The sequence below is a fragment of the Monodelphis domestica genome, chromosome 5 (assembly GCF_027887165.1).
Source record: "Monodelphis domestica isolate mMonDom1 chromosome 5, mMonDom1.pri, whole genome shotgun sequence".
Taxonomy (NCBI): Eukaryota; Metazoa; Chordata; class Mammalia; order Didelphimorphia; family Didelphidae; genus Monodelphis; species Monodelphis domestica.
In genome coordinates, this window is record NC_077231.1 from 25,606,560 (window position 1) to 25,622,332 (window position 15,773).

The 15,773-nt window shown below is 59.4% G+C and overlaps 2 protein-coding genes and 1 long non-coding RNA gene across 22 annotated transcripts in view; 2 read left to right on the forward strand and 1 right to left on the reverse strand.

Annotated features, from left to right (window-relative positions):
• R3HDM2 (R3H domain containing 2) overlaps nt 1-3,722 on the forward strand; it is a 178,140-nt gene extending 174,418 nt beyond the window's left edge. For all 16 annotated transcript variants that reach the window (XM_056797792.1, XM_056797801.1, XM_056797789.1 and 13 more), the window contains 5 exons: nt 333-511; nt 793-937; nt 1,537-1,634; nt 1,862-1,946; nt 2,626-3,722. In XM_056797792.1, the coding sequence (XP_056653770.1) occupies nt 333-511; nt 793-937; nt 1,537-1,634; nt 1,862-1,946; nt 2,626-2,987 (869 nt within the window). In that variant the 3' untranslated portion in view covers nt 2,988-3,722. The remainder of the gene's footprint in view (nt 1-332; nt 512-792; nt 938-1,536; nt 1,635-1,861; nt 1,947-2,625) is intronic.
• A 155-nt stretch (nt 3,723-3,877) lies between these two features.
• On the forward strand, nt 3,878-11,107 carry STAC3 (SH3 and cysteine rich domain 3). 5 transcript variants are annotated; one of them, XM_056797808.1, is made up of 13 exons: nt 3,878-5,859; nt 6,297-6,440; nt 6,522-6,585; nt 6,826-7,093; nt 7,314-7,411; nt 7,590-7,665; nt 8,102-8,193; nt 9,463-9,529; nt 9,691-9,740; nt 9,949-10,034; nt 10,194-10,245; nt 10,353-10,490; nt 10,594-11,107. In XM_056797808.1, exons 3-13 carry the CDS (start codon nt 6,523-6,525, stop codon nt 10,690-10,692), a joined length of 1,089 nt encoding a protein of 362 aa, XP_056653786.1. In that variant the 5' UTR covers nt 3,878-5,859; nt 6,297-6,440; nt 6,522; the 3' UTR covers nt 10,693-11,107. The 5 variants fall into 5 exon arrangements, with proteins under 5 accessions (XP_056653786.1, XP_056653785.1, XP_056653787.1 ...); XM_056797807.1 differs by having other exon boundaries at nt 6,418-6,440; XM_056797809.1 differs by lacking the exon at nt 6,297-6,440.
• Nucleotides 8,975-14,204, reverse strand: LOC130454327 (uncharacterized). Its single transcript, XR_008911978.1, has 2 exons — nt 12,722-14,204; nt 8,975-12,328 (listed from the first exon to the last, which is right to left on the reverse strand). It is a non-coding gene; the product is annotated as an uncharacterized LOC130454327 (long non-coding RNA).
• Nucleotides 14,205-15,773: the final 1,569 nt, after the last annotated feature.

Below are 15,773 nucleotides of genomic sequence, written 5' to 3' on the forward strand. Positions count from 1 at the left end.
CGTAGCTAAAGATGCCCTGCTCTGTAGGGCATACAGGAGGGAGCTTCCTGGTGGTTAGAAACCGTAGGTGACTAGAGCAGCGTCTGAAGGGTTCGCATGCATGGGGGCGTATTTCTGGCGGCATCCTTGGGCCAGTCCAGGGCGCCCGAAGGCCCTCCCAGCCTTGGGCTGCCTGTGGCGGGCCGAGCACCCACGTCACCCTGCCGTTATGGCCGGTAGAGCCTTTTCCTCCTTGGTCCCCTCCGGCTCCGTGAGTGGCCCTGGGGCGGGCAGCGGCTAGAAGGGCCAGCAGGGAGCTTCTCCTGGGTAGCCACTTGCCTTCCCTGCCTCAGGAGTGTCGCCATCTGGACCAGGCGTGGTGGTCATGCAGCTGAACGTCCCCAGTGTTCCCAATGGTTCCCAGGCCCCGCAGACCCCGTCGATGGTCCAGTGGAGTCACTGTAAATACTACAGCATGGACCAGCGGGGGCAGAAGCCCGGAGACCTGTATAACCCTGAGAGCAGCCCCCAGGTGAGGTGCCAGCCCGGGCTCCCGGCGGGAGGGACCTGTGCCTCAAAAGCCCGGCCCAGGGAGAGAAGCCTGGCTTTGGACTCACATCCCAGCTCTGCCACTCTGGCCTCCCAGGAAGGCGGCGGGGCCAGGCGACTTTGCAGCGTTTGAGCCTGTGCCCGTTCATGAGACCAGGGAAGAACACTAAGCGGGATGTTGGGTGGGGGGCCTGCCCCACACTGGCCGTGTCCTGGGCCGCCTGGGGCCCGAGCGCGACGGACGTGCTCTTCTTTCCCCCACAGGCCAACACCCAGATGACTAGCCCTCTCACATCGCCCACTCAGTCCCCGACACCGTCTCCCGTCACCAGCCTCAGCAGCGTCTGCACAGGACTCGGCCCTCTTCCCGTCCTCACACAGTTCCCCCGACCTGTTGGCCCAGCTCAGGGTAAGGAACAGGGCCGTGGGGTTCAGCCATCCTCCTCACCCAAGCTGAGGTTTGGCTTCCGAGGCAGGGCCTCTGAATCTGCGTGCCCTGCGTCCTTAGGCCTCGGGGACTCTGGGCAGCCCCTCGTTCTCGGCACCTGGGCGTCTGTCTCTTGGATGCCTCCACCCTCCCATCCTGGGATCCTAGTGTCCCTGCCGAGGCCCAGGGCCTTTGTCCCCATCCTGGAGCTCCTTGGTGCCCCTTCACAGTGTCTTGTGCAAGCCTTGGCCCGAAGATGGGATAAGGAAGCTGAATTGACCAAGGAACAGAAGCGTTCCCCGCTCGTTTCTCAGGCTATGGTTCCGACCCACTTGGACTAGAAGAATGTACCCCCAGAGCTGCGGGCAGGGACACAAGGGAAATTGGGCGTGCCCCCTGTCCCTGCCCGCACCCCAGTAAAAATTCTTCCAGGGCAGAGCCAGCCGTCCGAGTTAGTGCCCAAGTGGTCAGTAACCGGGAGCAGGGAGTGTATGGGGAGTGGGGCCAACTCCCAAGGAAGTCACGGCAGATGTAGCCCCCCTCCCTTAAGCCTCCAGAAAACGGGCTCTTCCTGCCTGCAGGTGATGGGCGCTACTCCCTCCTGGGCCAGCCATTACAGTACAATCTGTCCATCTGTCCGCCCCTGCTCCATGGCCAGTCCACTTACTCAGCACACCAGGTGGGTTCACTTCTCCCCTCCCTTGCACGCCCGGCCCCCGCCTCCCCCGTCTCCCCGGGCTCCGAGGCAGCCGTGAGGAATGGGATCTTCCGAGCTCGCGTGGTTTGGGGGGGCTGGAGGGGTCCGCTGGGTGGTCTCAGGATCAGGTGCCGATCCCGCGGCCCTGTAAACACTGGTGGGGGAGCAGCTGTTTGCCTGAAATACTGATGGGCTTTTTACTATCGAAGGGACAGACTGGAATGAAGCACGGAAACCGGGGGAAGAGGCAGGCCCTCAAGTCTGCCTCCACCGACCTGGGGACCGCGGATGTCGGTGAGTGTCCGTGTGGCCGGCCCCCCACCCTCACAGGCCCCGCGCTCCCGGGAGGAGGGAGGAGACGGGACAGACGAGGGTCTCGGTGCCCCTCTTTACCTAGTCGCCAGGAAAGGTGGCGGGACAGGCCGAGGAGGAGAGGGCCGGACGGTGTCCTCCCCTTCCTTCCCGGGACGCCTGAGCTCTCGGCGTTGAGGGCCGCTGTGGCCGATTCATGAAGGGGCCCAAAGAAAGCCCTTCCCTGGGCAGGGCCAGGAGGCTTCTGCCTATCTGTGGCCTTCCTCCTAAGAGCAGCCAGTGTACGTGGAGGTGTAGACTGCCTGCCTGTGCCCCAGAGAGCCCCAGATTGTCAGAAAGGAATAAAAAAGAAACTCCTTACGTTTCCTTGAACCAGGGTCCCCCAGCTAAAGCCCGGGGCGCCCATGCCAGTCCGTACCTTGTTAAGCGGGGGGAGAGAAGGGGCCTGCTGGTTTGACTGACTTCATCTTATTCTTCCGATGCCCTAGTCCGAGCGAGGAAGGTGGGAGGGCCAAGAGGAAGGGCAGGGGGAGGTGGGGCTTCTAGGAGCAGTGTATGTGGACTTGGTCAGTTGGATCCTTCTCTGCCAGGACACTGTCCAGTCCCCGCCTCCTCCTGCCCCCTCCACCCCTCTCAGCCACGTCCTCTCTCCCCCTTCCAGTCCTGGGGCGGGTGTTGGAGGTGACAGATCTCCCTGAGGGCATCACCCGCACAGAGGCCGACAAACTCTTCACGCAGCTCGCCATGTCCGGCGCCAAGATCCAGTGGCTCAAGGACGCTCAGGGGCTGCCAGGCGGTGGGGGCGGGGGCAGTGGGGGGGGCGGGGGGGACAACAACGGGACTGCCGAGAATGGCCGGCACACAGACCTCGCTGCCTTATACACCATCGTAGCTGTGTTCCCCAGCCCTCTGGCGGCCCAGAATGCCTCCCTCCGCCTCAACAACTCCGTGAGTCGCTTCAAACTTCGAGTGGCCAAAAAGAACTATGACCTAAGGATCCTGGAGCGGGCCAGCTCCCAGTAGGCAGAGGAGGGCAAGAGGCCAGCACCATGGGTTGGGGACGGGGGTGTGGGCGAGGGATGCAGGAAAAGCACAGACGGAGACGCTGATCCCGACACGTGGAAACACACGGCGACAGAGCTAGGGAGGCCGAGGCCACCGAGACAGCGAGACGGGCAGACACGCAAGCACCGGACGCGGTCCGGGCTTTTCTCTGCCACCTTTTCCGCTCTTTCTCTGGCTGGCTCCTCTCCTCTCGGCCTCCAGGCCTCTCCCTTCTTTTTTGAATATCCCTTTCCCCCATCCTGGCCTCCCAGTGCATTTCTTTCATTTTGGGGGGGTGGCATGGAGGGGTCCTACACTCCCCCACTCCTCCCCTTTTCCGGCCACCCCTTCGCCTCTCCTCTTTTTGGTCTTTATGAATATATTTATATGGACAGAATTAAGAAGAAAAAAATAAATTGATTTTCCCCCTCCTTTCACTTCCTCCCATCTTGTCTCCCCTATCCCATAAGTTCAAACCTGTGCCTACCCCTCCTCTCTCCACCCCGGCCCCCCAGAACACTTGTATATTGTTTGTTTGAGGTTCGTGCCGCAGTAACAGACACAGTATTTAATTGCACATACAGATGTTTGCTGGGTATGTTCACTGTAAATTTTATTTAATCTGGGTTTTTGTTTGTTTTGGGGGGATGTTTGGGGGGTTTTATTTTATTTTTGTTTTGTTTTTAAATATAAAAAAAATCGTCTGTCACTGGACGTCGGGCCTGGTTTCTCTGTTCCTGCCCCTTGGGTGGGGTCTGCAGGGAAGGATTTGGGATAGAGAAGAGTGGGGCTGCCTTCCAGATGGATGTGATCCTGCTGCCATCTTGAGTCTCCCCTCCATCCTCCACCCGTTCCTGTAGGTGGCTGAACCTTCTGCGTCAGGGTCCTGATGGGGCAGGTATGGAGTGAGGACACGAGCACCACTGAGTTTCTGGCCCAACCCTGGCTTCCACTTTTCCCCTGAAGCCTTTTTTCATTCAGGGCTGGCAGGTAATAGGGCAGTAAGTGTCCCCTGAAATGGAAGCTGCATTTGCAGAGCCTGGGGGATTTGGACTCCCTCCATCAGCCAGAATAGTCTCCAGCAACCCCTTTCCCTACGTGCAGAAGAGGTGTGGAAAAGCCCTGTGCCGGCTCCCCAGGTGCCCCCTGGGGCCCTTGTGCCTCGGTGTTGAGATGTCTGAGAACCCAGGTGCCTAGACGTAGCTCCACCTTGCACTGGGGCCCCCACAGGACAGGACACAAACAGGCTGGGGAGCTGTCCTGGCGCTAGGCTTCTCTGCTGGGGTGTTGGCTGAGCCTCCAGGCCGATCCAGCTTCGAGGTGTCCGAATGGGAGAGGTAAACTGGAACCCTTGATGACTTGCGAGTAGCTTTGCATCCAGCCACGTCCCCACCCGGACAGGTAGAAGAAGGCAGGCGGCTGCAGCAGCCAGAGCCCTGGGCTGGACTCGCGCTCTGCTCCTTCCTTCCTGGGTGTCCTTGGGCACATCTCCGTGGCTCGGGGAATCCGTATTCTCGTCTGTAAAATAGATGACCGTTCAGGTCTCTTCCCGCTTTGGAAATCTCTTATTCTCTGGTCCCGTGGAACTCGCTTCAGGTACAAAGTGGCCGTGTTGAGCCCACCCTCGGGGCGTCCAAGCGTGGGAGGTGGGGGCGATCGGGGTGCTGAGAATCGGCGAGAGGCGTGCGGGAGGCCCCAGGATAAACCGGTCGGGATGCTGTTTTCCATCTCTCTCTCGCGCTTTGTGGTAAACGGACAGACAGCCTCCCTCGGCCTGGTCCTGGGGTGGTCGCTCTTGGCACTCTGCCGTAGCGTCCTTTCCACACATGGGTCTCGGCCCCCTTCAGGGCCAGTCACACTCGGTCACCCTCACAGCGTAGAAGGGCTGGGAGGCCGGGGGGGGGAATATCCAGAGATGACTCAAGGGGGCCCCATTCCATGGCTGTCCCCTTCCCCTCACCAGGGAGGAGGAAGCAGCTCTGTCTGGTTGAGAAGTAAAGTAACCCTGCAGGCACAGCCAGGTGGCTCGGTGGAGAGAGAGCCAGGCCTGGAGTCAGAGGTCCTGGGTTCAAATGTGGCCTCAGATCCTTCCTAGCGGGGCGGCTGGACGAGTCCCTTAACCACAGTTGCCTAGCCCTTGCCGCTAGAAGAGCTAGTATGGATTTTAATAAGACCAAAGATAAGGGTTCTTTAAAAAAGAGAGCTGTAACCCTGCAGCACTCCCCCCTCCCAGTTCCTCACCTACAGTTCCATCCCAAGGTACGAAATTCCACCCTCAGTACTCAGGATGTAGGGGCCCTCGAAGCCCTGGGGGCGGCGACGTGAAGAAAGTAGATGGTGGGCAGCTCATGGCGGCAGGAGCCCGGGGCTTCCAAGGGTGGGCCCGGAAGCGTCTCCCTCTCAAAGCGGCCACAGGGCAGGGGACGCCAGTCAGCCCCAGAAGGCCCAGAGTTCGGGCAGAATTGGCCTTCTCTAAGCATGGGGTTAGGCCTAACTAGAGCGCTACGCTGAACCTGGGGGAAGGGGTGAGGGCAGGCAGCTGGGCTGCAGAGATTTGGGGGAGGGAGGGCAGGGTCCAGCCCTGCCCTGGGCCTTTTAGTTTCCAATTTCTCTGTGTCAGCTGTGTGGCTCAGCTGTCCACTCTCCTCTAGCCTGTCACTTAAGCTGTGACGCTGCTGGGAGAGGCGAGGTCTGCACACCCGCTGGGGAGACGGGAGCACCGAGGGTATTTGGGGGTGTAAGCCCCCTGGGCAGGAGGACAGAGCCTTCCTCTTCCCTTCCCGTCCACCAGACCTCCTAATCTGGCATCCTCCTTCCTCCACTGACTGGCCTGGCCTAGGGAATGCCAAACGTAAGTTGCCTTTTCCTGCTGGTTACCAGTGTGGCGTGCGTGGGCTCCCACAGCCCTTAGCCAGTCGCCTCTCCCGTTTGCCTCACGGGCGGTTAAGGACTTTGGGGGTACGGATGCCAGGCACTTCTTTCCCCGAAGAAAGGGCCGGGATCAGGAAGAGGTTGGGGGATTCACGTCCAGGGGACAGGGAAGTAGAGAAGGGAGGTCATATTACATTGAAAACTTAAAAATAGCCAAGACCCAGGGCAGGCCGAGGCAGGACCTGACATGGAGGTGGTGTAGAGAGGAGCTGGAGGCCAGGCCTCTTGGCCCCTCTGCCCCAAAGTGTTAGGTCTCCAGACTAAAGTGAGAAGTCTGCCTCGATGGAGCTTCCACCAGGCATGGAGACAGCCTTTGCATAGGTGGTCTTCTGTAGGCTGGCCTCTGTCATCTTCCAGGCTGGGTCCTTTTGGGGAGTCGCCTTTGTTTAGTCCCTCATTCTGGAAAAGGGGAATGGAGGCCCTCTTTATGTAAAGGCTCTCAGCTTAAGAGCCCGGCAATTTTCTCTTCCTCCCAAAGCTCTATTCGTTCCACCCTACAAGGTGAGTCTCCGGGAGTAAGAAGGGGAGGGGGGAAGGCAAGGAAGAATGGAGAATCTACAGTAGGACCCCCACTCTTAACAGGATGACCGAAAAAGAGGTGCTGGATTCCCCCAAATCCTTCCCAGTAGGGACACCAAAGAGTGGGGTGAGTTTGAGCCTGTGATGCAGGGCTTTGATATCTGAGAGGGCGTGCTAGAGCCTTCTGGGAAAAGAACCAGCAGCTGTGGGGTTTATCTCGTTTATATGTAATCCATTTACGGTACAGCCCCCCACTCCCTCGCCCCTCTAGGCAACATCCTGTCCCCCAACCCAGATCGCTTCCCAGGTGGCTTTAGCTTGATGAAAGTAGAACTGTTGTGTGAACTTTCCCTCTGCTCCTCCCTAGCTACAGAAGCTGAAGCAATTATTCAGGAAGGAGACTGTAGAAAGCAAGGAGATGGAGCTCCCCCCTGAGCCCCAGGCCAATGGGGAGGCAGTGGGGGCTCAAGGGGGACCCATCTACTACATCTATGAGGAGGAAGAGGAGGAAGAGGAGGAGGAGGAGGAGCCCCCCCCGGAACCCCCTAAGCCTGTCAATGACAAGCCCCACAAGTTCAAAGATCATTTCTTCAAAAAGCCCAAATTCTGTGATGTCTGTGCCAGAATGATTGTTCGTGAGTCTGGGAAATGGAGGAAGATGGCATGTGTAGAGGGTGTCACGGGACTGTGGCCCAGAGGGGCTAGGGTTTAGCCGAGGGAGGGGACTGCAGATAGGTGGAGTTGGAGAAACCTGGGTGTCTTGAGGAGGTCTAAGAAAAAGGGGAGTCACCGGGTGAGGGGACGATTCTAGCCGCAGGGGGCAGGCTCTCACCCCATGTTCTTCCCTCTACCAAGTCAACAACAAATTTGGGCTACGATGTAAGAACTGCAAAACCAACATCCATGAACACTGCCAGTCCTTTGTGGAGATGCAGAGATGCTTCGGCAAGATTGTGAGTTGGGTCTGGTGGCCCCACAGGGGTGGAGGGAAGTGTGGAGGACCCTAACCCCTGGAAGGCCGCTGTGCCAGGGGCCCAGTCTTGGGAGAGACCTCCCTGAATAAGGAAAGGAGGAAGGCTCCTGGGAGCAGACAGGAGCCCTGTCTCACTCGCCTCCCCGTCTCCCCCACAGCCCCCTGGGTTCCACCGAGCTTACAGTTCTCCCCTCTACAGCGACCAGCAGTATGCCTGTGTCAAGGACCCACTCTGTGAGTTTCCTTCGCTCCTCTGCCCTAGCTGGGCTCTAGGAGTTGGGATTGAGGCCGATCTGCCAGGACATTGATGGCTCTGCAGTCTGGAAGCCTCTTGGTCCCCGCCTCTGCCCTGCTCCTGACTTGGGCAACAGAAACTTAGGACTTAGAAGCCTGTTGGTGCCCAAGGTCTAGACCCCTGGTTTGGTTCTCCTCCAGAACTCCCACCCATCTTGGCCATCAGCCCTATGCATCTAGGCTCAAGTACCCCTGGGCTAAGTAGAAGGTAGAGGGTCTGAGCTCCACCCCTCCATCCCCCCTCCATTCTCAGACCCTGTTCTCACCCCCCCCCCCAGCCACTCGGTCCTGCCATCTTGTACTTTTCCCATAAGCCCTTCCTTGACGTCAGTAATGCTTCCCTTTTTTAATTGTTTTTGGCCCCCTTTGCTCTTAGCCAACCGAAATGACCCTGTTTTTGAGACACTTCGAACTGGAGTGATTATGGCCAACAAAGAACGGAAGAAGGGGCAAGCTGACAAGAAGAATGTGAGCCCCCCCCCCCCCCCCCCGTGTTGTTTTGATAGTGTTATCATCACCCTAGTCTAGTAGATGGCACAGAGGCAGGCCACACAGCTAGGTATCTAAGGTCACATGTGAACTCGGATCCTTCCAACTCCAAGACTAGCAGGCTTTCCCCAGGAAAGTGCATTCTCTGCTAAGGCCACTAGACTAAGAGATCAGGCATGTTGTCTTCGGTTCAGCAGGGCATTGCTTTTGTCAAGTGCCCCAGCGCTCCGTCTTCAGTCTGGGCCCACCCGTCGAGTGATCATTTAGGAGCATCCTTTAGGCAGAGACAGATGAGACGGGAGAGGAATGCATATCTCCGGTTAGGTCTCTCTTCCATTCCCTTTTCCCCATCCTTTCCTCTTTTGCCTCATGGGAAGGTTCCAGGTAAAAGGAGAGCCCTTAAGATGAACCAAGTTCCTGTTTTGTCCCAGGGGTTAGGGAGGCCTGATTCAAATCCTGCCTCTGCCGGTGAATAGCTGGGTGACTGGGCAAACCCCCTCCCAGGCTCCGGTTCCTCATCTGAAAATGGGGGTTAATCCTAGCCCCTACCTCAGAGGGTTGTTTTTAGGATAAATGAGTTAACATAAAACCCTTCACAAAACTCAGAGTGCTGCGTAAATGCCAGTTATTCTGACTAAGGGGTCTTGAAGCGATGTCACATGAGGAGCAATTGCTTAGAAAGGCCAAGGCCTAGAAAATGGAACTGCCGTAGTTGATTATTGACTGTCGTGGGGAGGATGGACAGAACTAGAATCCTGAATGAATGAAAAGCGTTCCAGTGTTTACTGCGTGCCAGCCATGTCCCAGGATACAGATACAAAATTGGGACAGTCCCTGCCCCCAAGGCACCTACATTCTGGTCTGGGAGACAACAGGCGGAGGGCAGTCACCCTTTCTCGAGGGCCGAGGAGGTGGGAGGGGAGCTCCCAGGGTAAAGAATGAAGACAGTTTGGGGAGCAGCACCTGCAGCCATAGCACTGCCAGTTCATTACACGCTTAATGACGGGTGCCAGAGCCCCCTGGGAAGATGACCCAGGAGATGGCCTGGGAGACCATTCTGGTCCGAGAGGCAACAGGCAGAGGGAGATTCGAGGAAAATTTCCAGCCCTGTCAGAATGGGCTGCGCTCCCAACATGGCCTCACTATGGGGAACCCCACAGACTGGGAATATCATTCAAGGTCCTGGACAAAGGTAAGGGTCGTGCCCCCCCTCACTCACTCCTTCACTCTGGGGCTCTCTTCCTTTAGCCCCTAGCGGCCATGATGGAGGAGGAGCCAGAAGCCCCCAAACCGGAGGAAGGAAAACCCCAGGCCAGTGAGTAAGCCCCTGCCCCTTCTGTAAGGACGGCACTGAGGGAGGGGGGTCCAACACTGGGGACCGGGCTGTGGGGGCAGAATGGGAAGAAATATTGGGGTTGGCACCAGATTGAAAGGGCCAGGCTCTCCTGTATTCAAGATGTCTGTGTCCGGCTTCAGGAAATCCCGGGGGAGACAAGAAGACTGACAGAAAGACAGCCGAAGATAAAGTAAGGATCTTTCTCTGTCCCTCCTTAGCCGGGTCTGCTCTTGTCCCAACTTGGCCCCCCTTTTGCCCTCATCTCGCCACTTCAGTCCTGCCCTTTCTCCCTGGCACCCACAACCCCCAGACTCTGGAGGCTGCTGCTGCGGGGTCGAGCCCTGGTTTGGAGCTGAGGGATGAAAATACTTTACAGCCTTTTGTCCTCTCCTCCATAGAACAAGCAGCCCGGCTTCCAGCAGTCTCACTACTTTGTGGCCCTCTATCGGTTCAAGGCTTTGGAAAAGGATGATCTGGACTTCCCGTGAGGGCAAAGGAGGGGAGAGAGAAAACTGCACATTTCTGTGCAGGGGGTGGGGGGTGCCCTCATCAGCCTGGGATGGAGGTTGGAATAGGGTGTCATGAGGGTGCCATTGGAAGCAGCAGAGCCCCTTGGCTTACAGGCTTTTCTGGTCTATTCTAGACCTGGAGAGAAGATCACAGTCATCGATGACTCCAATGAGGAGTGGTGGCGGGTGAGAGGGGGGCGGGGGGTGGACCTGGGGATACTCCCATCTCTCCCCCTCTCCAGCTTTGGGCCCCACCTCCACCCCCTCCCAGTTCTGCTTCTTCTTTCCCTCAGGGCAAGATTGGGGAGAAAGTGGGATTTTTCCCCCAAAACTTCATCATCCGAGTCAAGGCTGGTGAGCGGGTACACCGAGTGACCAGATCCTTTGTGGGAAACCGAGAGATTGGGCAGATAACGCTCAAGAAGGACCAGGTGACCCTCCCTCCAGCCCTGGCGCCCGAATTCCAGTTTGGGCCCCCTCCCCGCACCCCCTCCCCCTATCCCGGTCTCCCTAATCCCGTTCTGTCTTCTCCAGATTGTGGTGCAGAAAGGGGACGAAGCTGGCGGCTACGTGAAAGTCTACACGGGGCGGAAGGTGGGGCTCTTTCCCACTGACTTCCTGGAGGAAATCTAGGGGGCGGGGCTTCAGCAGTTTCCCTGCATCTCCTCCCGTGCCCCGCCTCTGTACCAGGCACTGGGACGATAAAAAGGAAAGCCGAACAGTCCCTGCGGTCCAAGATGCTCCCAGGCTGCACCGGGGGCAGCTCCCTTCCAGCGCCGCGGGGCTCTTCTAGCGGGGGCTGGTTCCCCCCTTCAACTCCCTCCCCAGCAGGCGCTCATTCCCCCAGCTTGCCCTGGCCACGATGTGGGGGAGAGGCAGGAGGGCCTCCTGTGGGGCTGGGCTCCCAAGAGAAGCCCCACGGAAAGCCGGGGAGATGAGGGGCGCCCCTCTTTTTCAGCCATGGTGGGGGGCTGGGAGGGAGAAAGAAGGCTCTTCTGACATGGAGTGTAAAACCAAGAATCGATTAAAAACCGTTTTCCCAAGTTGACCTGGCAGCGTAAATGGAAAGCCTTTGGGGCTGTGCCCTGGCGCCTTCAGCTTGGCTCGGCCGTGGGAGGGCTGCCCATCTCTGGTCCTTACGTGGTGGCTGCCCCGCACCTTACCCGGGAGAGGCTGCCCGGGGGGAGGTAGAAGATCTGGTGGGGGGGGGGGGAATGGAGAGCGAGGCGTACTGTACTGAGACCCCGGGTGGATGTGAAAGTGTGTGCAGAAGGGGCGGGGGTGCGTGCTGTTTCCATAGCAACCGCTCTGATGCGCCCAGAGGGAAGAACAGAGCTTGGCCAGGGGCAGTTGAAGGGCGGAAGGGGGGGAGGTCTCTCCTGGTCCTCACCCCAAAACCTTCCTGGATTGTGTCTGTGTATTGTGTGCCCACGCGGGTCCTCCTCCCGCCGAGTGCTGTATGCAAATGTTATTCTTTGCATATGCAAATATGCAAATACGCCAGGCCGGGTCACAGCGGCAGGTGGCAGGGACTGGAAAGGTAAGGAGAGAATGAGGGGGGCCAGGAATTTAATTTGGGGCTAGGGATGCTGGAGAATGAGGTAGACTTCAGAGTACTGGGGAGGGGTCTCAGGCCTAGGAAAAAAGAGGTGGGGGGGGTCTGCCTGCCACTTCTTGCCTTTTCTGTCCAGTCTGTTAGGCCTGAGGTTGGCATTGCTTGGCAAGGTTGGCAGCCGGAGCCTCGGCACCATCTGCTGCTGGTGGTGAGGAAGTCGGGGAAGGAGGAAGCTCAGCTGGGCTGGAGGAGGGGATCCTGGGACATGTTTGGGGAGCTCCTCCCCAGCCATGAATGAAAGTGAGGAGAGGACCAGGGTGTCGCCAGTGGAGTCTGGGGGCCTGGCTCCCAGAGGCCTCTGCACCGAACCGGGCCCCCACTGGAGGGAGCCCAAAGGGCAAACGTCTTGAGAAAGGCTCCGCCCTACCCCCTTCCCTTCCCTTCCCGTCCCGTTAGACTGTCCGGATGAGGCTAGAGGGACCTCGGAGAAGGCTGGCCTCCCGCGACGAAGTGCCCCAGGCCAGTTTCCCACTGCGGAGAGGCCCAGAGGATGCTCCATTTCGGTCATCTGGGAGAAGGCGTGGGAAGTGGAAATGACAGCGGCCGGTCACTGCTTCTCCCAACCCCGGCCCCCTCCTCCACACCAGCTCCTGGGCCTGCTGCTATCTCTGCGGTGAAGCCTTTGTGGGAGTCAGAGCAGACCCAAAGGGAGTCCTGGAGAACGGTAGAGGGGGAGAGCTGACTCCCGCCCCCTCCACACCGAAGCGAAACCAATTTGCCGGCTCATTTGCTCTGATGCTGGGGGGGGGGGGGGGGGGCGGGGCGGGGCGGGAAACCCGGGAGGGCTGCTGTTCTGCAGTCCCCCCCTTACACTTACACGGGGGTGGGGCGCTCCCCTCTTGGAGCCAGCAGCTGTCCCTAATTAGAGCGGAGGTTTAATTGGATTTATCAGCAGTTAATAGGAAATTAAGCAAAGGGCCCGAGAGGCAGAGGGGAGGGGGAGGGGAGGAGCGTGCGGGGGGGGGGGGCGGGGTAAAGTCTTCGAGGTCAGTTGCAGAAGCTAGGAAGGAAAGGAGGAAGGGCAGTCTGGACCATGATTCACCGTACCTGTTTCAACGGTCCATTGACTCCGAACCGCTACCCAATTCTTCTTGCGGGGCGGCGCCCCCTCCCACGTCCCGAGGGCCTGGGGCCCCCGAAGGGGCACGGAGAGGAGCGCCTCTAGTGAGGCCCAGACCTCCCACTTTATGATGAATGATGCCGCCTCCGGCAAAGGTCAAGAAGTCTAGCCCAGAAAGCGGACTGAATTGAAAACAGGCTGGGGCTAGGGTGGGCAGATTGGGTCCTCAAGGCCCTGGACCGAGCGGGGCCCGACGAGTCCCACCCTCCCTCCTAGGCTAGCATTGGAATTAGGAGTCAGGAAACCGAGTTCGAATCCCAGGCCTACCCGGGATCCCCAGAGCCCTTGTTATCAAATTGATGCGGGAAACAAAGTCTAAGCTGGCTTCCAGCTGCGACATCGCTGGGCTCCAGGGTCGTCACCCCGGACCCCTCTCTTAAGGAAAACGGAGCGGCGAGACTCGGCAAAGTTAGTTAGGGAGCCTGGCCCCTGCCAGAGCTGCCCGGGGCTTGCCATGCTCCTCCCCCTCCCGGCGGAGACCACGGGCCTTTCCCGCAAGCTCCCTGGAGGCTCCTCATTTGCATAAACCCCATCTGCATCTTGCCTCGTGGGGGGTGCGGAAGGGGCGCGGGGACATTTGGGAAGCAGCTACGGCCCTGCGTGCTCAGGAGGCAAGCCCTAGGCCCACGCCAGGCAGAGCCCACGCGGAAGCCCCAAAGCCGCTGCCAGAGACCAAGGGGAAGCTCCTCGTGTGGCTCCGCTCCTCCGGGACCCCCAGGGACCCGGGGCTAAGCCGGGGCTGCGGGAAGCGGTTAAGTCAACAGCCGGAGGCACCTCATGTCACCACGACCTCATTAGACCGCTAACGAGGCCGCGCTCCCCCGGGATCCCGGCCGGCTGCCCCCCTCTGCGGGGTCTCCTGGCGATGTGGGCCGGCGGGGCTGGCTGGCTAGCTGTGTGAGTGTGTGCGCGTGTGCGTGTGCGCGCGCGCGCGGGGACGGGGGACGGGGGTGAGGAAGGCTTTTGTCTGTGTGGCTCGGCGTGGCGGCGTGGGAGCGCGTGTGTCTGAGCGTTCCGGGCGTGTTTGGGTCTCAGTGACAGTGCGTGGGCGTGTGCCTGGGTGTGAGACGCGCTGCCTATGTCCGTGTGACAGAGTGACGGTTGTGTGTGTGTGTGTGTGTGTGGCGCCCCCTCTTCCTCCCCGTCTCTATTCGTCTCCTCTCCGGGCCTGGCTCCCGGCTCCGCTGCCTCCATCATCTCCATCCATTATTGAAGAAACAGCCGTGTCCGCTCCAATCACATCAACAACCCCTCTCCCGCCCCCGCCGCAGCCCCTCACCAGGGAAGGGGGAGTCAAGGAGTTAGGGGGGATCAAAGACGTGCCGCGTGGGCAAGGGGGAATCGAGCTCACGACCTCGCGCCCCGAGCCGGAGGGGAGGAGGGCCGGGCCCGCGGGCCGGGATGCCTGGGTCCCCCAGCGGGAGAGCGCTTTGCATAAACAGATGGTGCGGATGTCTTTGTCTCTCTCGCTCTCCGTCTCCGCTCCTGTCTGGCTGATGCAATAATGCACATCTCGGAGCCTCGGGACCCAGCTCCCTTAATAGCGGGAGAGGGGGGTCAGGGAGAGGGGGACGGCGGGGGGCGCGGGCGGGGGGAGCAGCTCCCGAGCAGATGCTGATTTGTCTTCCTCCCTGGACACCACCTCCTCCCTCCAGCTGCGGCGGGGAAAGCAGCCCAGGCAGGGGCTGAGAGGAGGAAGGAGAGGGGGTGTTCGTGGGAGGGCTGCCACTCGGGGATCCTGGGGGCGGAATGGGGGCGGGAGGAGAGCGAGAAAGACAGACAGACCGATGGGCAGAGACGCGAAAGGTGGAAATCAGCATGATTGAGGGGCTTCAGAGGTGGTTTGGGGCGCGCCCTAGAGGGGGGCGGTATAGAGCCGAAGGGGGGAGACCCCGATGCCATCATTTCTCCATTAACTCCCTTACCACCCACCTCTCCTCCCCGCCCACAGATTTGGCCAGAACTGGTCAAGGCTGACGAGGCCAGTGTCCTGGTTCCGATGCCCAGGGAGCCCCTGCCCCTCAGTGCCAGGGCCAGTCCCCAGCACATTCCTATATTGCCATTCCAGGCCCCAGGAAACACACACACCCCACCACCACCCAAAGAACAGGAGTGGGTGACAGCTGGAGTGGCCTTGTTCTAGTCCTTGTCAAGAATTTGGGCCCCTGGGCCCCTGGGCCTCGCCCCTTTCTGATGCAGGGAACCTCCTGGAGGGCAGTTTCCATCTGGACCAGCAGGTGGAGCTCTGAGGCTTTGCTCTGCCCAGACTTTCCGGAAGCTGAACAGCGCACCAGGAAAGGCCAGAGAGGGGAGCCGGGCTGTGTTGGTCCTGGAGCCTCAGGACCTCTCCGCCGGATCCAGCTAATTTTAATACGGAGCTGGAAGGACTGGGTGGATTAGAGCAGCCCCAATCACTGCTAATTAGGCAGATTGAGTTGTCCGAGCGCTCCCTCCCAAGTTTTCCCAGCTAATCCACAACTAATGACTCCTCTGGACCAAGTCCCGGCTCCTAGAGGCAACCTGCGCCCGGGGGCTGGAGTTGGGGGGGGGGGGGGAGCTGGGAGCCCTGAGGCCAGGGAGAGAAAAAGACCCCAGGGTCAGAGACGAGAATAAAAGGGGAAAGGAACCGAAGGCCCGCAGAGACAAAGGAAAGCAAGAAAGGGTCAAGAGAGCCGGAGAAGAGGAAGGGAGAGACTAGAGAAGACTGGCTCCGACGGGGCAGAGGCTGGAGAAGCTAGAACGAGAGCAGGGGAGAGGGGGGAAAGACTCCCGTCAAGAAGAGTCAAAGACAAATAGACAAAAACGGGGGGGGGGGGGGGAGCGTGTGCGGGTGGTAGGGCCAGAGGAATGGGCAAAGAAAATCAGAAAGTATGGGAGAGGGAACAAGAGCCAGAGCTTCCTGTGAGACAGGTGGAAGATAGAAAAATGAAATAGAAGAAAAGATAGAGCTGAAGGGAAGATGGCTGCAGAGATGGAAGG

Bases quoted from the DNA above. Each gene is read 5' to 3' on its own strand.
- STAC3 (XM_056797807.1), top strand. The intron at 7,666-8,101 runs GTGAGTTTCCTT...CTTTGCTCTTAG, and splicing joins CTGTGTCAAGGACCCACTCT to CCAACCGAAATGACCCTGTT. The intron at 9,530-9,690 runs GTGAGTAAGCCC...GTCCGGCTTCAG, and splicing joins GGAAGGAAAACCCCAGGCCA to GAAATCCCGGGGGAGACAAG.